The 22,635-nt window shown below is 42.2% G+C and overlaps 1 protein-coding gene across 2 annotated transcripts in view; it reads left to right on the forward strand.

Annotated features, from left to right (window-relative positions):
* The window catches only part of FGD1 (FYVE, RhoGEF and PH domain containing 1), a 64,916-nt gene that overhangs the window by 29,758 nt on the left and 12,523 nt on the right, over positions 1-22,635 (forward strand). For both annotated transcript variants that reach the window (XM_034434108.3, XM_087888683.1), the window contains exons 2-11: positions 2,516-2,689; positions 3,514-3,688; positions 4,994-5,453; positions 7,706-7,795; positions 8,113-8,261; positions 17,809-17,965; positions 19,183-19,321; positions 20,056-20,114; positions 21,602-21,748; positions 21,882-21,974. In XM_034434108.3, the coding sequence (XP_034289999.2) occupies positions 2,516-2,689; positions 3,514-3,688; positions 4,994-5,453; positions 7,706-7,795; positions 8,113-8,261; positions 17,809-17,965; positions 19,183-19,321; positions 20,056-20,114; positions 21,602-21,748; positions 21,882-21,974 (1,643 nt within the window). The remainder of the gene's footprint in view (positions 1-2,515; positions 2,690-3,513; positions 3,689-4,993; positions 5,454-7,705; positions 7,796-8,112; positions 8,262-17,808; positions 17,966-19,182; positions 19,322-20,055; positions 20,115-21,601; positions 21,749-21,881; positions 21,975-22,635) is intronic.

The following is a 22,635-nucleotide window of genomic DNA, read 5'->3' on the forward strand; positions in this document are numbered from 1 at the left end:
TACATAAATTGCTGGTGATGTCAATTTTGCAGACCACTGATTAATTGGAGCCACATGTTTGTCTTTCCAATGCTGAACATGAAATCATTTAGCTGTAAGTAAACTACAGAAAATCCACTTTCTTTGTCCAGATGTCAACTTCCATGCGATAGGAATAAACTTCCCAAAAATATGAATATCTGAAAATACTAAATCTTAAAAGTTGACTTAATGCATGTAATAATTTCTACCCTAAATGGAACCATTGTTGGATATCATAGAAACATGTATTTAAATAAAGCATTAGTTTCATTGCATTTCCAGCAACATAAGCATTTACTCAGGTTTTTTTCTATGGTATATAAAGAGAACCAAGTTGATACCATGGTTAAAGCACCAAGCCAGAAACTAGTAGCGACCTTGGGCCAGCCACTTTCTCTCAGTCCTAGGAAAGAGATAATGGCAAACCACTTTCAAAATCTTGCCAGAGACCAGTCCAGGCATGAGTTGACAAAGCCTCAAAGGCATTAAAAAAATGTCATAATAATAAAGTCATTTCTGAAATACTATTTCTTGTTGAAAAATATGTAATCTAAAATATATTGAAGTTATTTGGTTGTTTTAGTGTTTAAAAAATCAACTGTTGTGTGTTAGGATTACAGAGTGCTGTATAGCACTGTGGAGCTGTGATTTAAACTTAAGTTTAAAGTGATTTAAACTTGAAAGTTTGTTGTGATACTAATGAAAATTTGAGAAGCTAAGTAGGTTCAAAGCAGACCGGAAGTATCATGGTGATAGTTTAGACTGGGAAGCAAAATAAAATATTAAAAATCCTAGGGGAAGGTAGTAGCAAATAGCTTTCCTACTTTTCCCAAGAAAGCAATATGGATATGTCTGTGAAATCAGCAGGAGCTGAAGTTAACTTAAAGCAGACTGCAGCTTTTTATCTGATACGTAGGGAAAATTTTAGGCGTTATATTTATAGAGAGTAGGAAGATCTAACCCTTTGGCTGCATTCACAGACACAGGTTAATTCATAACATGATTTGCTTTTGTTTAATATGTTGATCATATCAAGCTGTTATCAGTTATTCAATATTAAATCATGAGTTAACATGATAGAGAAATTAGATCTTTTCTCTGTTAGGCCCAAGAAAAAATGTCTCGTAGAAGCTTTTCTTTGAATTGTGTGAGGCACTCCCATTGGCCTTAATTCATTTTTACTTCACAGGGGACATAATAGTTTCAGAACATCTTTTTCTGTGGAAGAGGGATGGGCAGAGTTCATGCATCCCATCAATCTGTTTTCTTTGGGATTAATATTTTATGTGAATGTAGACGTTGCAGATTGTAAAGCAGTTGGGGTCATTTGCAATATGCTCAAACCGTAGTGAGTGAGTAACAGCTTAGCATATGGTGTGAAATTAGCTAGAAAGTTAAATTTCTTCTTCCTTCTTGTCACCCACAGTGCCCAAATCTCTCCACATACTCCTACTCATTAAAAAGTGCAAATATAATCAAGACTCCTAAGAATGAGCAGTGAAGTGTAGCTAAGAAGAAATAAACATCTTGCGAGCTGGAGATTGTAACATGCAGTTCAACCCAATTGTCACCCAGTAGCTTCATCCTGGGCGATAGTCTGCCTACTTCTGTGTTTTTTTCGCCACCCCAATCAGCTTCTGAACTGGGTGGAGTGAGAAATGTTTTGTGTGACTCATGGCCAGAGGGTTAGTGCGATGGGACATTGCCTGCACTGGTTACTTGTTACCCTCTAGTTTAACTCAGATTGTTGATATTTAACAAAAGGGGAAGTAGTGCTCTGAGAATCCTGGGATGAAATACTATTAAAGCCCCTCCAAAGCTGGCACACCCTTGATGAATGGGGTGCTGTAATTCAATGTATTTAGCAGGGATTTGAAAGGTACTTGTGCTTTGTGTTTAGGAAATGGTATGGTTTGTGAACCATTTCCCTTGGGAGTTTTCCCAGTCCTCAACTGTCTTGGAATTTTTCTGGAGAGCAAAGACTTTCTGGTCAAAATAAGGTATCTTTTTTAACTTTACATTGATGTAGTTCTGAATAGGGTTTATTAAATTGTTTTGCCTTTTAAGGATCCTACTTGATGCAATTTGCTTTTAAACAGTTTTTTTTTTTAAGTTGTACTTTTGGTTTTTTTTTCCCTTGTTTGATTCTGGTGCCTTGTGATTTATATTTGGCTCTAAATTATTTGCAGTGTTTCTGTGAGAAGTATGGTAATTGCTGGCTAATTCCATGATATAGTTGAGCTGGGAAATCTCAAGAGACCCATCATATCAGTCTTTATGATCAACTGATATTTCAGTTGTGCAAACTAATGCTATAAAGTCATTATTGTGCTTTTCAATTTAGAAAGTTAACCATCTAGAGAATTTTACTTCTATACTCCCCCTCCCCAGTTATTTTGACTTTATTCCAGGCTTTTCCTCTTCGAATGTATAAGAACAGACTGCACGAGAATTGGTTTGGATAAACTGTCTCTCAATTCTGTTTCCTTTCCAGGTCCCGTTCAGCCCCACCGACTCCTGGTCAAAAGCCTCTCTTCAGAACCCAGTCCTGAACATCGCTCACCAGAAGCCCCCCAACGACTCATCTCGGATCCAGGACCTGACCACAACGAAGAGGAAATTGCCAAACTCCGACCACTCAAACGTCCCCCAGGACCAAAACCACAAGGTATAAACGGGGCTTCCCCAACTGGTTCCCAGAAGTCTGTTGCCTTTGGCATGCTACCTTTGAATTATGGGAGCTGAGATCAAATGCATCCAAAACATATTGGGGTTGAGATGGTTTCCCTACTTCCTCCTCAAGCCCAAGATTAAGATGTGTCTTATGGAATTTGCCGTCAATGCTGCTGGAGAAGAAAGCTGGATGTTGATGCCTTTCTAGTCACAGACTCTAGAGCCCAGAGTACAATCTAGGCTTTGCCTAGGCCTGCAGGATGTCCTAAGGGTTTCGGCTAAAGAGTAACTTTAACATGACCAAAGGGAAAATTAATTACAAGATAGAATAGGACAAATTTTCATAGCTGCATTGAACAAATTTATTTTAATTAAAATTATACATAAATTAATTTAGATCAAATTGAATGTTTACTCTGATTCCATCCCATTTCTTCCTCCTGGACTTTCTTTTTGGAATGCAATCCCTAGCATCCCAATTGGAGCCCTTGGCTTGAAAACAATTGGCATATCCTTCTAGAGGATTGAGCAGTTGTCAAATTAATACAATGCTTTTCCAACCAGCATTGACATAAAAAGCTGCTTAGGCTAAAGTCTAACTTGGGGTACATGCTGGTCCTTTTCAATATAATGGAGTCCAGAGTCCAGGCTCTTTGCTCTGGAACAGGGGAGTTAGAAATTTCAGTGCTGGGGTGAGATGGGCAGCGTGGATCAGATGATAAAAATGCCAACTTACGGAAGTAGTCCTTCTATTGGTTGCTTCTGTTAGTAAAATGTATTGAGTCTGTTTTAAAAGAACAATCTCACTTCCTTTTCCAGTTCCTCCCAAGCCAGCTTATCTGCAGAATAGCCAGCCCCCACGGTTTCCTGAATCGATCCCCCCACCTCCATCACGACCCCTCCCAGCCGACCCCCGCCTGGGCCGCAGCCCTCTGCCAAAAGATGGAGTGGGCTCCTCGTCTGCCGTCTCCTGCCTCATTGAGAAGTTTGAAAGGTACGAGCTTGACTAGCACGTGAGACCCTGTTTCTCTTCCTGTAGCTGAGTTGGAGGGTACACACGCACACACACGCACACACACGCACACACCTAGTTGTAGAGGAAGCATGATTTGTACTCTTGAAGATGTAAAATAGTACTGCTTGGCATCATTAATTAATGGGAGATTTCTATTGACTTGGGATATATTGAAATGATAACTAGCACAAAGGCCTTTGTTAAATGACAGAGAAAACAATAAGGATTAATTTTACTCATGATTGGTTAGATATAATACCCATGTTGAAGGCACTTGCGCTTCCATGCAGCCTTGGAGGTTTTACACGTGATACAATTCAGAAAAATATTTTAAACTTCTGTGCTCTTCCCAGTCTTGAATAGATTTGACATCCCTATATTCAAATACTTCTCTCATGTGGCTTTCTATTTATTTATTTTTTTTATCCATCTACCAACTATTTTATGATGGTGGATTGTGTGAGCAGATTCCGCTGTCCTTGGCATCATGCAAAGAACCAGATTCGTGCTGAGATAATTTGGGGTGTATGGGTGGTTGCAATAGCAGCTTGAAGGTAACACACACTGCATTCTAACACATTTGCGGTGTCCTGAGTTTATGTAAGAAAGATCTGGAGGATGATAATCTTATTTAGGTTGGATTGTTATGGTGCCATACATGTTAGGTTTTTGGCTGTTGTCTGTGTCAGAAGATTTTTTTAAAAGGTAGATGAATAGTTGGCCTAATCATGTGTGCAAATAAGTATTCTATTTTTAGACCAATGCTATTACTACAGGTAGTCCTTGACTTACAACTATTCATTTAGTGACAATTCAAAGTTGTAAGGGCACTGAATAAAGTGACTTATGACCCTTTTTCACACTTACGACCGTTGCAGCATCCCCATGGTCAGATGATCAAAACTCAGCCGCTTGGCAAATGATTCATATTTATGACGGTTGTAGTGTCCTGGGGTCACGTGATCCCCTTCTGACGAGCAAAGTCAGTGGGGCAAGCCAAATTCACTTAACAACCGTGTAACTTAACAACTGCAGTGATTCACTTAACAACTGTGGCAAGAAAGTTTGTAAAATGGGGCAAAACTCACTTAAATTTTGAGTTCAACTATGGTCATAACTCAAGGACTACCTGTAGCGTTGGGCATGAACTTACTAGAAGATTCTACTTACTTTTCTAGGAGAGGTGGAACCCTAGCAAATCTTGCCTACTTAATCCAGCATCTGTTCTTCATTTCCTCCTCACTAACCTTGGTTTTCCTAATTGGGTTGCTGTGTTCCTTTTAGGGAACCTATAATCCTGACATCTGAACACACTCCATCGCCGTGTCCCAGCCCAGACCTCCAAGCCCTAGAGATAAATTCTATGGAACCCTCGCTAGATCGTCCAGCTTCATTGGAATCGGCAGAACTGTCTCACAAGCTCCTGGACCTCCTGGCCTTGGAAGGAGGGCAAGCGGCTGTCGGAAATGCTGTCTGCTTGCCGCCTCATGATGGTGGGAAACTGGCAAACCGGGACAGCGGCATCGACAGCATCAGTTCACCGTCTAACAGTGAGGAGATTTGCTTTGGGCCTGAGGAAGGTACAGGGGAGGGTGCTGGACCTCTGGCACCTCCAACCATCATCAAGCGCAGCTCAACTCGTGATTCTGAGGGGGACAGTGACATGGATGATGGCAGTGGGGATGAGGCTGAGCTGCTCTCTGACCTTCCCCCTCCACAGACCGAGAAGCAGGATTCTGATGAGGTAAAGGGCTGGGATTCCTATCCCAGGTTTACTATGATAGCCTTTTCTCCATTGCTTCTCCCCGAGCCTGTATTTTTCTGTCAAGCTTAATATGATATTCTTTATTTTTGATTATGCTTTGGTATTAGGCGTTAGTAAAAAAATAATATAATGGAGATGGAAAGACACATGTTAAAGAAATAGCAAACCTCTGTTCCGTGTTGTAGGCATGACTAGTGAATGTTTTGGTTTATGTCACTTCTTGATTATGTAGGCTGAGTTTTTAAGGGCAGACTCAGATGGCCCAAAATGTACCTAAAGGCACCAGTAGATGTCAGGCTCCAAAAACTAGGAAAGACACCTAACGATTCTTCCAAGCAGATTTTTGTTTTCTATGTTTTACAACTATATACACAATCTTGCCAAACTGAAGCAAACTACTACCTCTTTGAAACATATACTCTGGGAACTATTAGGGAGGGGATTTCTTCCCCCTCTTCGTATCACACAAACTATCTGAACGGAATTGTCTCTTATTCCTCTGGAATATCCCCCCTCCCTCCTGGGAATCTGGCTCATTACCTTCCCTCACATCAGGTCCACAAAAGGTCATCTGTTCCTCATCATGTTTCCTATCCCATCTTTAATTCTTTCAAAAATATTCTCTTAATCAAAAACAAATTAAATGGCATGCTGAAAATTCCTCTAACATCTTTATGTGCAACAATGCTTCAGGCCTCATTTATTTTTTTTATTTTTTTTATTTTAAATTTATATACCGCCCTTCTCCCTGAGGACTCAGGGCGGTGTACAGCCAGAATTAAAAAACATAAAATACAAATATTAAAAACAATTAAAATATATATAAATTTGGCCCAAAATTAAAAATACAAACCAATTAAAACATTTAAAATTTCTTCTTAAGCCAGCCCGGCTTGCTGGAAAAAGTGGGTTTTAAGGGCACAGCGGAAGGCGCTAAGGTCTTGGATTCTCCTTATCTCTGGGGGCAACTGATTCCAGAGGGTAGGTGCCCCCACAGAGAAGGCCCTCCCCCTGGGGGTCACCAGCCTGCATTGATTGGCTGATGGCACCCTGAGGAGGCCCTCTCTGTGGGAGCGCACGGGACGATGGGAGGTCGTTGGTAGCAGCAGGCGGTCTCGAAGATAGCTAGGCCCGATGCCATGGAGCGCTTTAAAGGTGATAACCAGCACCTTGAAGCGCACCCGGAAGACCACTGGGAGCCAGTGCAGCTCGCGCAGGAGCGGTGTTACATGGGAGCGCCATGCTGCTCCCATCACTACCCGCGCTGCTGCATTCTGGACCAGTTGGAGCCTCCGGGTGCTCTTCAAGGGGAGCCCCATGTAGAAAGCGTTGCAGTAGTCAGGGCGAGAGGTGACGAGGGCATGAGTGACTGTGCACAGGGAATCCCAATCAAGAAAGGGCCGCAACTGGCGAATCAGGCGAACCTGACAAAAGGTCCCCCTGGTTACAGCTGTCAGATGTTCCTCCAAGGACAGCTGCCTATCCAGGAGGACTCCCAGATTGCGTTCCCCTTCTGTGGGGGCCAAAGACTCTCCCCCAATAGTCAGTGATGGAGTCAACTGACTATATCGGGATGCCGGGAGCCACAGCCACTCAGTCTTGGAAGGGTTGAGCCTGAGCCTGTTCATGTAAATCCCACAAGTATTCTTAGGAAACAGAAATGGAAAAGTGATGGATTGTTGCAGCTTCATCATTTTTTTAAGTCCACCTTCCCCAAATAAAGGAAACTGTGGTAATAGTGAACATTCTGGGAGTGGGGCATAGTGGTTAGAATGAATGGTGCAGTGCAACCTCACCAGTTTGTCTTCTGATATATGAAGCCTTTCTAGGAATAGGCAAGTCCTCCCACAGCAGCCATTTTTAGAAGTGTGCTTATAACCTGCTCTCACAATTCCCATAGCATCCCTGGCCCCAAGGGATTGCCTGCTATTGGTTTATATTCACTCACAGAATATAAAAGTGTGTATAATCCATTTTGGTGACAGTGAGAACTGAATAAAGGGATGAGTACAGCATATTTTTGTACAACCATTGTTCATTTGTAATCATTGGAATTCTGCTTGAATGCAAGGGGCAGAGAAATAGCTGCTGCAGAGAAACAGACAAAATCCTGGGGTTGGTTTTCATAGTACATCCTGATATACGAAAAAAATAAAAAATAAGAATTTGGTTCATTCCCCACAGCCAAGTGGCTTTCAATTTCAGTTGATCTTTTTTCTCTCTCTCAACAGATGACGGTTTCACAAAAAGTCTTCCGAATTGCCAATGAGCTTCTCCAAACAGAAAAGGCATACGTGTCTCGCCTGTACCTACTGGACCAGGTAATAAGAGTGATGTCTAGTAGCCAAAACTACTAGAGCATGTGCAGTTTTTAAATGGAAACTTGAGGCAAGCATAGCAACATTTCTGCAAGTCATGCCAGTTGAGGAAATTAGCAGGATGGTTAGAGACTGCCAGAACTGTGGGATGTACCTTTCTGTCTCCATAGATTCCATCTTATGCGCTGATAAGAAGGGTTATATAATAGATATTTAGAAGATAAAGTGTGAGGTAGGGTTTGGGTAGTTCTCTGCCAATCATTGCTTATACAGAAAGTCGCCAAGAGAGACGATGGTAATAAGTGTGCCCTGTTTCATAGGTCTTCTGTGCCCGTCTGATGGAGGAAGCACGCTGCCGAAACTCTTTCCCAGCTGATGTGGTAATGGGCATTTTTTCCAACATATGTTCCATCTACTGCTTCCACCAGCAGTTCCTGCTCCCAGAATTAGAGAAACGGATGGAAGAATGGTGAGGAAAATGGATTGGGCTAGCATGGGAATGGGTACAGCAGTACCATTCTGATTTTCTTTGTATGTTTATATTGATTTCTTTTTCATAACATGCCCTTGAGGTAAAAATGTTACCTGCTTTGAAAGAATTCCAACAGTTTGCCAAGACAGGTGTTGCATTATATTTGAAGAAAAAAAAATGTCACAAGTGTTTCCAGGATTGCTGTGGCTATCTGCCTACTCACAAACAGTATGGTTTTAATCAAGCCATCTACTGTTGCCAATTACCTGCAAGCCTTCCCCGCCCTGGATAATTGTAGGTTGACTCCCTATATAAGCAAGGACCTTTTGCTTGCTACTCGGGCCTAGTCTTCTAGGCCTAAATGCACAGCTCCTGCAGGAAGCTTGTTGCAACGCCGCAGATGGGAGAAGAATGCAGATAAGGACTCCAGACGTCCCTACGGAGAGACTCCCACGGATGCTTGCCTTTTGCTGTTTTGAAACATGCAAGCTATCATCGGGACTGCTGCTGGACCTTTTTCCTCCCACAAGCTTCAAACAATGTTTGCTGTTTGAACTGTTTTTACTTCAGGTGACTTTCAGCTGTGAAGCTCGTGCTGCTCCCATTATGATGGCCTTGATGATGTATCGACGCCGAAGCTGCTTACCTTCATGCTAGCTTTATTCTTTTGTGAACTGTTTTCGGTATTGTGGAGAGGGATCTAGGGAGATAGCCTTGCCTCACATACCCAGATAAGACTTTGTTTTTAATGTGTTTTCTTAAAGACATAGTACTTTTTAAATGTTTTAAAGTAAATTATATTTTTACACAAGACGCCTCTGTCAGAATTATTTCAGTCTCAGTGTGTTTACTCATGAGCTGGTTCACGGTCCGGGGTACCCCTCAACCCCATTTCCTAACATTTGGTAGCAGAGGATGGTTTAACGAACTTACGCTCATGTGGTAATGCGCTAGATTGGAATGTCTGCAGTTGAATAGATGTTGACTAGGGCAGCAGCAGCAGCAAAAAATATGAAGTCACAAACTGGACTGTCTGGGGCTCAGGCCAAAAATGTTTTGGCTGAAAAACCCCAAACTCTAATTGATTTAGAGAATAGTGGAGCTGTAAGTTTTGGAGCAGAGGCCTCAACTTGTGAAGGGCCTAAGATAGTGAGTAAACCATCATCACCTAAAGAAGTAGAGACTGGAAGAACGCCACTTCAGGTCTTGAAAACAAATACAGAGGTGGATGATGAGTTTAGGAAGGCAATCCTTCAGTTTTTAGGTTTGCCCACAGTAAGTCAGAACCCGACTGCTGATTCTAGCGAATTATTAAAGAATTCAGCCGTGAAAGGAAAGAAGATCGAAGTCCTACAAAACACCGGATCGGTAAGAGACTTTCAATCTTTTCCTAAAACCCCCACCTCAGACCATAAGTGGAGAATGGGGGATAACAGACTGCCTGATTCGAATGTTTCTGCTTCTTTGTTAAACCAGCATGGCCAAGTTGACATTGCGCCACCTGCTGTTGAAGCCATCATAGATCAGGCTATAAAGACTTTAGCTCCCTTGATGACATCAGTGACTTCTGCTAAAATAAGAGACTCTCATGTTGAGCATAAGGTTGCAAGTGTGATAGAAACTTTGGCAACCATTTTAGGCGATGGTTTGCAGGCACCATCGGCTCAACAAATAGTAGCTGCACACACCAAAGCACCCCTGATGTCTGCGACTAATTCAGCGCACGCCACGAGTGGGATATATCCATCCGTGATGACATCGACATCCAGGACGGTTCCGGAGGCTGCCTCAACTGAAGATAGGAATTTGGGAGCACGCCCAAAAATTCCTAGAGATGTGCACCAGAGAGGACCCTCGAGCTTTTGTGATCAAACCAGGATGAGTTTTGCATCCTCACAACCTGAAGTTTTAATCCCTCCCATTGGGGAGGAACGATTGTCAGAATGCCTGATGGAAGACACTGTGCTGTGTGCTTCCATTCCAATGCCTTATTGCCCGTTCCAGGATGGACCACATTTTGAACATCAATTAATGTCAGTTTCCATGTTTAATAATGTACAGGTCCTTCCTCCTAATTTTAAAAGTTTAAGTGTGGGTGGAGGAAATTTTAAGGAATGGGTTAAAAGTATTCAAGTAATTTTGATGAAAGAAAATGTTTTACCGTTGTTGTTAAAACCCCCACCTAGACCATGGTCCTTAGAAGTTGATCTTTTACATCATAAGGCCTTTTGTATTTTATTGATGTCCATTAACCCTGCATTATATCCCAGTATACCTAGTAACCTGACCGTAACAGAAGTTTGGGTGAAACTGCATAAGCTATTTTGTTCAAAAAGCTCCCATGTTACAAACAGAGTTTATAGGGAGTTCTATTCCGCAAGGTTGAAGGCGGGAGTAGATATTAATGAACACTTGTGTGAGTTAAACAGGTTAAGGCAGGAATTGATGTTGAGGGGGGAAACAGTGTCTGAACAAACCCTCATTATTGTTATACTCAATTCCCTTGACCCTAGCTGGGATAATTTTATATCGCAACTGGATAATGTTAGTTGTAATAACTTATCTTTAGAAGTGTTATCTGGCAGATTGATTGCAGAAGATAACTTGCGAAAATGCAGGGCGGCTTTTCACAAAAAGGAAAAACCTTTAAGAAGGCCCGATAGTTCAGATAGAGCATATGCTATCGGAGAATGCTTCAATTGTGGTTCAAAAGAACATTATAGAAGGGATTGCCCACAAAATGTAAATGCTAGGGCATGCTCAAATGTACCTTCTGATAATAAATGTAAAAGGAGGTCATTGCCTCCTGGTAGAAAGCCAAGTATAGATGTTCCTAACCACAGAAGGGGTAAAAAGCCAAATGAAGGCAACAAAGGGAACAAACCCAGGTTTAATGATAGCTCTGTAGGTATAGTGGAAACTACTGAGTCAGAGCTTACAAGGGAACAGCGAGACCAACTGTGGTTAATGGACAGTGGAGCCAGTAACCATGTTGTCAGTGACCGAAGGTTGTTTGTTAATATGAGAAGGCATCAATCCATGGTCAAAGTTGCAAATGGTAAAAAGGTGAATGTTGTTGGCATTGGAGATGTTTATATTCCTGGGATAGGAAAGATTCATGGAGCATTGTACGTACCAGAGATAGATCACAATTTGCTAAGCCTAATGAGGATATGTGAGAACCCTAGAATGGAGATTCTGTTCTCAGGAGGAACAGCTGTGATCAAAAACAACAAATGTGTGATTGGGGAGGTTTTGAAGATAGGTGGCTTGCCTTATTATTCCCCCAATACGAATGCTGAGTCCTGCAGTGATAGCAATTATACTATCTCATTTGGTAGTAACAATGAATCACAGTTAGAACTAGGTGATGAGGATCAAGACTTTCACCAGAGGAAGCCTTGTAAAGACAAATGTAAAGTTAATAAAAAGTTTTTAAATTTTAATTTAGAATCAGATAGTAGGGAACCTGAAAATGCTAATGCAATTGCTATAGGTGAGCCATTGCACAATGAATGTGCTCACTTGATGCATCGCAGGCTAGGTCATGTGAGTTTTCCTATAGTGAAAAAGGTAACCGAACACTCAAGGGGAACCAAGATCAATGACTGTAACACATTCCTAGACTGTTCAATTTGTAGGAGTGCAAAGTTGAAGGTGAAGTCTGCGCCCAAGAAGTCTCAGAGGTACTCTGAACACCCGTTTCAGCTCATCCACATGGATTTGGTGGGTCCATTCGCACCTTCCGTGGGTAAGAGACGGTACTTTCTTACCATAGTAGACGACCATAGCAGATTTGGATTCGTTTTTCCCCTAATGTCCAAGAGTGAAACGTTGACTAAGTTTAAGGAATTTTGTAACTTAGTCCAGAACCAGCACCAGGTCAGAGTTAAGAAAATCTTGACTGACAGGGGGACTGAATTTAATTCCAGGCAGTTCTCCAGCTGGTTGAGAAGTAAGGGGATAGTCCACTTACGCACCGCGCCTTACTCTGCGTTTCAAAATGGCGTCGCAGAACGACGCAATGGCGTGTTACAAACCATGATGCGGTGCGCCCTAGAGGACTCCGGATTAAACTTCGCGTATTGGGTAGAAGCAGTTAGATACGCGAATTACACCCTGAACCGTGTGTGGTCTAGTGTGGTGCAGAAGACCCCATACGAGGTGCTATACGGCCATAAGCCTAGCTTGGCACACCTCCACGTTTTTGGAGCGATGGCCGATGTTCATGTCCCGAAGGAGCTCAGGAGAAAGGGAGACCCAATCTCTGTTAAACTGAGATTTGTTGGTTATGAGCAGGGCTCCAAGGCATTTAGGTTTGCCTACCCTAACGGGAAACTAATGATATCAAGGTCTGCCACTTTTCACGAAGGGGCCAATTGGAGTAAGATCCATGCCAATGAGACTCTTACTCAGAACCCTTCCCGTAGTTGTCATAGGCGAGCGGAGGATGTATCGGAGAACCTACCTGAGGATAGGGATACATCTGGTTCTGGGAAGCGTGCATCCCAGGCACCCTTGAAAGGCGTATTGAAGCGTAAGATGGGGGTAGCCAGGAAGAATAGGCACCCAGCTTCTGAGACGCATAGTGATAGTCACGAGGTAGATGACTCATCAGACGACTCTGATGTGAGTGACTCTCCTAAACGCAGACCAGTTAGGGCTACCAGGGGCAATAAGCCTAAGAGGTACGACGACTTTGTTACCTCAGTCGACCAGGTTTTGGCCACCCCTCAGAGATATGAGGATGTGTTGGCCTTACCTGACCATGAACGACAGAAGTGGCTGGCCGCCATGGATACGGAATTAGACAGCCTGAAAAGGCTGGACGTATTCACGCCAACAAGATTGCCCAAAGACAAGAGGGTGATCGGCACCAGGTGGCTTTTCAAGCAAAAGCCCATTGAAGGTGGGGGCTTTGTCTATAAAGCGAGACTAGTAGCGCAGGGATTCTCGCAGAGATTCCCTGATGATTATGAGGACACCTTCTCGCCCACGGTGCGCCCTGAGAGTGTGAGAACAGCTCTCACCATCGCTACCATGCGAGGCGAACATGTATATCAGTTCGATATTCAGACCGCGTATCTGCACGCCCAGTTAGATAAAGAGCTGTACGTGAGGATTCCTCAGGGAGTAAGCCATCGGGAAGATGATGTGTGGTTGTTGAACAAGAGCCTATATGGCTTAAAACAATCTGGTAAACGATGGTACGAGTGTCTCACAAAAAGCCTGAGAGAGATGGGCTTTTTACCATCGTCGGCTGACGAGTGTGTTTTTGTCAAGGAAGATCAGGGCATTAGGGAAACAGTACTGTTGTACGTTGATGACATCCTATATATTTGCAGATCAGAGAACAGGCATAAGAAGTTCTCTGAGGACCTAAGTAAGAGTTTCGCCTTAAAACCATTAGGTCACATTAGCAAATTTTTAGGGGTGCAATTCGTAAAAACCGAGAAGGGGTTTCGGCTCTCTCAGGAAGATAAGATTCAGGAATTGCTTAAAAAGTGTAGCATGGTAGAGGCGAAGCCATGCGATACCCCTATGGCAACAGACTTCCTTAAGAATATGTACACTGAGAGCACGGAGTTTGAGGATAAGACCCTTTACAAGTCCGTGATTGGGTCGTTGTTGTACATTGCAAATTGGACTAGACCGGACATCAGTCTAAGTGTAAATGTGTTGTCTAGACATTCTGAACATCCCACACAGTACCATTGGAGCGGAATCAAACGACTCCTGAGATATTTAAAGGGTACTGTGAACTATTCATTGTTATTGGAACCAGAAGCAACTAGAGAATTGAGATTGAGTTGTTTTTCGGATGCCGATTGGGCAGGGGATGTTAGATCTAGAAAAAGTACCTCGGGGTACATTGTATACCTAAATAGTAGCCCCGTGTATTGGTACTCTGGGAAGCAGAAGTTAATTGCAACCTCCACAGCGGAAGCTGAGTATGTGAGTTTGTCCAAAGCTTCCAATAACCTAGTTTGGTTTGACGATCTTCTGGTAAGCTTATGGAGGCAGCCCATGCAACCTATAAAAGTCTATGAGGATAACATGGCTGCCATTAACATATCGGAAGCCGATGCTGTAGGCCAGAGATCGCGCCATATTGATATACAAAACAAACATGTGAGGCAATTGGTGAAAACAGGTTTCATTAAGACTGTGTATTGTGAAACCAAGGAACAGGTAGCGGATGTGTTTACCAAACCGCTGCCCCGTGACCAACACCTCTATCTCCTGGGTAAAATGTCGATGGCTATGTGAATGTACTTCCCATTGATGTATATATGTACCCAATGTAGAATGTATGTTTGTTAACCAGTCAAATAGCCGCAGAGAAGGGGATTGTCACAAGTGTTTCCAGGATTGCTGTGGCTATCTGCCTACTCACAAACAGTATGGTTTTAATCAAGCCATCTACTGTTGCCAATTACCTGCAAGCCTTCCCCGCCCTGGATAATTGTAGGTTGACTCCCTATATAAGCAAGGACCTTTTGCTTGCTACTCGGGCCTAGTCTTCTAGGCCTAAATGCACAGCTCCTGCAGGAAGCTTGTTGCAACGCCGCAGATGGGAGAAGAATGCAGATAAGGACTCCAGACGTCCCTACGGAGAGACTCCCACGGATGCTTGCCTTTTGCTGTTTTGAAACATGCAAGCTATCATCGGGACTGCTGCTGGACCTTTTTCCTCCCACAAGCTTCAAACAATGTTTGCTGTTTGAACTGTTTTTACTTCAGGTGACTTTCAGCTGTGAAGCTCGTGCTGCTCCCATTATGATGGCCTTGATGATGTATCGACGCCGAAGCTGCTTACCTTCATGCTAGCTTTATTCTTTTGTGAACTGTTTTCGGTATTGTGGAGAGGGATCTAGGGAGATAGCCTTGCCTCACATACCCAGATAAGACTTTGTTTTTAATGTGTTTTCTTAAAGACATAGTACTTTTTAAATGTTTTAAAGTAAATTATATTTTTACACAAGACGCCTCTGTCAGAATTATTTCAGTCTCAGTGTGTTTACTCATGAGCTGGTTCACGGTCCGGGGTACCCCTCAACCCCATTTCCTAACAAAAAAGGTGTGTCTGTAAGTAAGGGGTGTTTTCTTCAGTTATTGAGTGATCTTAGATTGCTAATATGAAATATCCTATATGATTCAATCACGCCTTCTATATGAGGACTGTTTGCCAGCTCCACACTTCTGTGAGCCTGCTGCATCAGCTGTTTCCAAGAACTCGGCCATTTATTTTTGGCTCAAGTGTGGTAGATTTAAAGCCAATGTAAAACTCGTCTTTCTTCGAAATGAGGTAGCTCTGTGAGCAGTCTTGGCTTTCATAACAAACCTTGTTGGCATTACAAATTCAGTAGAAAAGGATAGTCTCTTGATCATCTTCAAACTACGGTACTTTTGAGTGGAAACTCTAGAAATGTGTAAGTTCCTGTATAGGTAAAAAAAGACTTCAGAGATCATTTAATCCAGTTTCTTGCTCAGTGCAGAACCTGTAATACAAGACCCCTGAAATGACTATCTAGACCAGGGGTGTCAAACTGGAGGCCCGCAGGCTAGATGCCTCACATGCAGGCTACCCCCACCCCAGTGAAGGGGGAAAACGTTGCGATACGTCACGTGATGTCAATATGACGCTGCGAGTTTGACACCCGTAATCTAGACTCAGAAGAAAAGAGTTTTCACCATCTCCCAAGACAAGTTGTCCCAGATATTTCAATTGGGATCCTTTGTTTCATTGTTGTATAGTGAGGCTTTCAAGTATTCTTTTGTCTCCTGCCCCTCAGCTGCCAGATCAGCACTGCATTGTCTTTTTCTAAGGTATTAAATTGTTGAGCTTGATGCTTCCTGACTATCTTCTTTTTTAATGTTTCTGCTTCACTTCCTTTGACTTTTGTGACAATTCCTGCTCTGTCTAGGTAACTTCATCTTTTCAAACTTCGTATCCTCGAGCAATTTCCAAAATAACCTGCCAGCATATAATCCATGGTCAACCTTTTTGTATCGCAGGGAGGGGTTTTTAGACATATATTTTAACTGATTATTTCTAAATCTTCACTTTTTGTTGGTTCTTAAATGTAACCTGTTGTGGATTCACAAGCTATATTTGCGGTGGAACTTTCTGCCTTCTTTCACTGTTGCTCAATTTCTTCTATTAATGTGGGCCGGCAGCAGCCACATGGGCTCCTGCTGGCCGGGGCTATTGGTGCCACCGCAGCGAGATGAGACACTGGAAGACATCCCTGAAAATAAGACCTAATGCTTCTTTTGGAGAGAAAAAATATGACCAGGTTTTATTTTTGGGGAAACATGTTAGATACCAGTAATGTTGTAGGTACTGCGGCAGTGTTGCAGCAGAGGAAATAAAAGCTGTTTTATAATATGCTTGTGTGGGGTTTGGAGCAGAGGCACCTGCGGCCAGAGAAGGATTTGTCCCCTCATTCATATAAATAACAGAATAACAGAAATAACAGAGTTGGCTATACCTGTCCAATTCTGGGATCACTTAGTCACGTCTTTCAGAAAACAGGATTGTAATTTTACCCCAAAATAAAAAGTAAACCAAACCAAAACTGTTTTCTGCTCCTGAAGAAATAAGTTGGGGTACCAGATTAGGTAATATACTAAAGAAACCATTTCTGGTTAGCTTTGCTTCTTGTTCTAGTACAGGTGTATCAAACTCGATTTCATTGAGGGCCCCCTGAGGGTTGTGTTTGATCTCGGGGGGCCGAGTGGCCGTGACCAGCTCGATGTCCTGCAGTCCGTGCACAGTCCTCCTGGGCTCTGTTTTTGGCTGCGACAGCCTCCTGCAGCCCTCTGCCAGTGAAAACAGAACCCGGGAGGGCCACGTGTGGAGCTCACCTCCTGAGCTCCGTTTTTGCTGGCAGAGGTACAGCGGAATGGGTCCTTCATTGTTTCCAGGGCGGCCCCGCGGACCAGATCTATACACCCCATGGGCTGGATGCGACCCACGGGCCTTGAGTTTGACACTCCTGTTTTAGTGAGAATAAATGTCTTCCAAATGTCTCCCTTTTTCTTAAATATTTCCCAGGGAGTCATAGTTCTCGGTAAATCTGCAAATCTAAACCTTAATTGAAATGGTTGTTCTCCCTTTTTGAAATAATTTGTTTAACTGTGGGACACATCACAAATATTATAATAAAATAATTCCAGAAGGCTTTCATCTTTATTTTTGGAGGTCAGAAGGATTGAGAATTATGAATCTCCCTAATGTTAGTATTCCTGAGTTCTAATGAATAATTATTTACTGTAATTTCAGTAAAATAAGTTAAAATTTGTAGTAAAGTTTTCCCTTTGATGGGAAAGTACTGAACAAAGTCTTTGTAGAGTTCTACACAATACACTAAGCCGTGGTTTCAGAAAGTGATTTAATTTGTTATACCGCACAATAAGAAATCAGCATATTTTAGCTAGCATTTTATGTGCAACGGAACCTGTGAATGAAGAATCTCCCGTTAGCCTTGTTTCTGTGTTTCTATTCTCTCTTATATCTCATTATTTTTATTTTTCCCAGGGACCAACACCCACGAATTGGGGATATCCTGCAAAAGCTGGCTCCCTTTCTCAAGATGTATGGCGAGTATGTGAAGAACTTTGACCGTGCCATGGAACTGGTAAACACCTGGATGGAGCGCTCAACACAGTTCAAGGGCATTATCCATGAAATACAGGTTGGTGACCTGTGTTTTTGTTTAAGCTATTTAGACTTCGTGGCAACAATGTGCCTCTCCTTCCTTCCCAACCTCACCCCCCCAAATAAATAGCATACTCCAGGGGTGAAATCTAAAATTTGTTACTACCGGTTCTGTGGGCGTGGCTTGGTGTGGGGGGGGTTAATGTGACTGGGTGGGCGTGGCCAACTTTTTTTTTTTTTACTTTTAAAAGCATTTTTTTTAAAAAAATGCTTTTAGAAGCCTCTTGACGATAAGGCAAGTCAGCTGGGATCTCCAGAGGCTTTTAAAGGCATTTTTTTTTCTACAACCTCTTCGGCTGAAGAGGTTGCAGAAAAACATGCTTTTAGAAGGTTCTGACAATCAGGTAACTCAGCTGGGATCGCCAGAAGCTTTTATAGGCATTTTTTTTTCTACAGCCTCTTTGGCCAAAAGGGTTGCAGAAAAAAATGCTTTGAAAAGCCTCTGACGATCCCAGCTGAGCCCCGCAATCATCAGAGGCTTTTTTTTTTTTTTTTTTTTTACTTTTAAAAGCATTTTTTCGGCCAAAGAGGTTGTAGAAAAAATGCTTTTAAAAGTAAAAAAACCAGCCTCTGATGATCGTGCGGCTCAGCTGTGCATGGGGGGGGGGGCAGGGATTTTTGCTACCAGTTCTCTGAACCACCCGCCGCCATCGCTACCGGATCGGGTAATCCGGTCCGAACCAGGAGCATTTCACCCCTGGAATAATCTAATAGCTGAAACAATCGAGGGAATGGACACAATCCTGTTCCCATTTTAACATGGAACCAGCATGTCTCCTCCTGAATATTGAAAGAATATCATACGCCGAGGAGTAACTTTGCTTGACTTATGTGCCCCGAAAGAAAAGAAGCAAAACTTGGTGGATGGGTGGATGATTATTTCACTATATCCATCTTCCTGCGAGTATTGTACAGCATAAATAAGGAGGTGCATTGGGAAGCCATTGCTTAGCAATGAGGATTCCACAGAACAATCCAGGTTTCACTTTGTGGCCCAAGATGCAAACAAAATCTGTGCATTTGGAAGGATTTATTGGGAAAGAGCAAATGCTCATGGATCTCCTGGGATTTTTGACTCACCCTTGCGAATTCTGCCTTTAAGTTCCCTGGGTCTTAGTTCTCTGCAAGGGCAGGCATTTTGCCCTTGGAGAGCTGCCAGGCAGACAGTTCTCTTGAGATCCCTCTCTGTTGCAGAGGGAAGAAATATGTGGGAACCTGACCCTGCAGCATCATATGCTGGAACCGGTCCAGAGAATCCCTCGCTACGAGCTGCTTCTGAAGGACTATCTCCTGAAACTGCCCCAGGACTCGCCTGACTGCAAGGATGCCCAAAGTGAGTGCAGCTCTCAAGGGATGATAGTAAGGAGAAAGACAGGGCAGTGGGTGAGACAGTATCCTAGTCCACAGCAAGCATGGGAGGGGAAATAGAATGTGACATAATGCATTATTGACTCCTGGGTCATTAAGGAGATACTTCTGCCCCGCCATAGCTATTTGAATCTCTGAGTCAGTAGCATCTGGAAAATTGAAAGAAGTGGCAGATCAAGGCAAGGCAGGTTCAGAATTCATTATACTCACAGTGGTCTTTCATAATGTTGGCTAGCCATAATGGCAGCTCTCCATTCTGCAATGTGGTGAGCATCAGGCTGCTTTCATAAAAGGCGCTCCTTCTTTCTCCCCTTCCAATGAAATTAAAGACATATTAAGAAACTTTACAACGTTTCCAAATCTCAGATTTGGGCTTTTTTTTTAATTAATGGGGATTCCTGGGGATGGAAAAGATTACGGAAACCTGTCATATGCATGGGATGCTTCTGGTTCAGCACCTGGGATTTAGGGACAGCTTCCTAGGAGCTGGAGTGGCTTGGCTTCTAGCTACTAACCTAGCCATCCATCCTAGCAGTCAGCACACTTGAAAGGAATCCATCAGGCCCCAGTATGCATGACTTTTGTTTGAAAATGGTTATAAACTGGGGTATGGCCTGTGTTTAATTTTCTGTGGAGCAAGGTCAATAAAATAATATAGATTCTTTTTCTTTCTTTTTTTTTACTCCTCCTCTTACATAGAATCCCTAGAACTTATTGCAACTGCTGCAGAACACTCCAATGCAGCCATCCGCAAAATGGTAAGAGTGGGTAGAATGATAGTTATCGAAGACCAGCTGTCTGGATTTTCTTTTCCTTAGAAGTAGGAGTGTATGGGAATGGATTCAAACTGATTCAGCTCCTTGTGTACTTACATGTATCTTTTTCTATTAGTACCCCAGAAAGTGGAATGCAGTTCAGCATCATATCCACATTTTTAAACCACGTTATTCTTCCCCAAACAATGTGTCCATGTTAGTGTCTGTTATTCTTATAGCTTGAAAGTTTACCATCTCAATTTCAAGACTAATAACACAACCAGAACTGAATATAAATATTCAGCTTGCTACCAAATATCCCTTACCTTTTGCTCCCAATGGACAATTTTTAAATTGTAAGATCCTTCAGCACAGGAACTGCTTTTTTTGCACATAGGGCCTGAATGTGAAAGGTTTTAGGGTCTTTTTGTTTAAATTTTGACTTTTATTGTTTTAAAATGTATTTATCCTACTTAATTGTTTGAATCAGGATGGGTAATCTGGCCTTCAATTAGACAGGCAGAAAGTATGAAAAGTTTCTTCCGTACAAGTAAAATAAAACTTGACAGCTGCAGGCAGTGTTGACTTACAGAATTCTGGTCTCCTTGGTCAAGATACTTATTATTTTTAGAAGACTGTGAGGAATGAGATAATGATGAACAAAAGTTACTCGGAGTGAACCCAGGTTTGTTTAATTAAAAAAAAAAAACTCCTTATAATTCAGACCTTGACAAAACTGGTACATCAAGTAAGATGGATACTATGTCAATTATAATTAATAAAAAAATTCATTTGAAAAGCACAATGTGTTTTCTATGGGTTTTTTTTTCCCTATGGGTTTTTACCTATTGGGGGATGTCTTTAACTTGTCAGTTGACTGACTTGAGCTTGTCAGTTGACAGATCAGGTTCAAGACCTGAGCATCACGCAAATGGAGTGAACTCCTGTTTCTTGTCCCAGCTCCTGCCCACCTTGCAGTTTGAAAGCATGTAAATGCGAGCAGATTAAAAGGTACCACTTTGATGGGAAGCTAATAGCATTTGGTATGGCTTTGGCATATAGCCATACTGGCCACATCACCAGGGAAATTGTCTTCAGATAACGCTGATTACCCTGGCCAAGAAAAAGAGATGAGTACCATGCTATAGACTGGAACACGACTGACAGGGAAACCTTTACCTACCTTTACCTCAACCTGTTGCCTATTACTCTCAGATCACCTATTCACCGTTATAACCAAGTTCTGTTTTGGATTTGGATTTCCTACCCAAGTTGCATAGTGTATCACAGGTGGGGAACCGTTGGTCCTCCAGGTGATCCAGAATTATAACTCTCAATGGACCACAACTGATCATTACTGATGTAAGGCTGGAAGGGAATTATAGTTCAACAATATCTGAAACTGTTGTTCATACTATATTATTTCTGTCAACACAATAGAGTTGTGTAGCAACTATGAACACCTGTTTTACTATTAACATTTCTTCTAGGAAAGAATGCACTCACTGTTGAAAGTGTACGAGCTGCTTGGAGGTGAGGAAGACATAGTCAATCCCACCAACGAACTCATCAAGGAAGGGCACATCCTGAAGCTTTCAGCTAAGAATGGTACCACCCAGGACCGCTACCTGATTTTGGTGAGAGACGGGATGGGAATCTCCACCCACTCTTATTTTGGCTTACATTTTTAGCTATCAAACTTGGAGAGTTTGTCAGGAAAGATCTCTGCTTCTTACTGTTATTTCTTTTCTTTTCTTTTTTTCGGTCCAGTTCAATGACCGATTGCTTTACTGTGTGCCAAAACTACGTCTCATAGGCCAGAAATTTGGAGTCCGTGCTCGCATAGATGTGGAAGGAATGGAGGTAATGAAAGAAGAAGCTGTGGGAGAATTAGATAAATATTCATAACAAGTAAACTGTTTGATTCACATCCACCCTTTTGGAATAAGATTGGGGAAATATTGATTAGCACATGCAGTGCTGAGAGAGACCGAGAGGTAGATTCACTGCTACTTTTTAGTTCTACAAGGTAGAATGGAATGGAAAAGAAATTCAGCCTCTTAAAAAAAGTGCTGACTTATTAGATAGTAATAAAACACAAAATAATATAAAATGGGTCAGAATAACGGGTACATTTTTATTTTATTTTCCAATTGAAATAATGAAACTATATTCTAAATTAGTATTTGAAGAAAATATGAATGGTTTTTAAAACATTGTGGTTTAGTCAGTGCAGCCAGTGATTAAAGTGTTGGACTGAAACTGAACCTCATGGAGGGCTCCATGGAGAACCTGGTCAGTCTCTATCCTTCAAGTTGCTTTTGTGAGACTAAAGGTAACTTATGTACAGTAGTCCTCAATTTAACAACAGTTCATTTAGTGACCGTTCAAAGTTACAGCAGCACTGAAAAAGGTGACTTATGACCGTTTTTCAACACTTATAACTGTTGCAGCATCCCCGTGATCATGTGATCAAAATTCAGACGCTTGGCAACGGACTCATATTTATGACAGTTGTAATGTC

Source organism: Pantherophis guttatus, chromosome 2 (genome assembly GCF_059756535.1).
Source record: "Pantherophis guttatus breed Tessera chromosome 2, ASM5975653v1, whole genome shotgun sequence".
Classification (NCBI taxonomy): Eukaryota; Metazoa; Chordata; class Lepidosauria; order Squamata; family Colubridae; genus Pantherophis; species Pantherophis guttatus.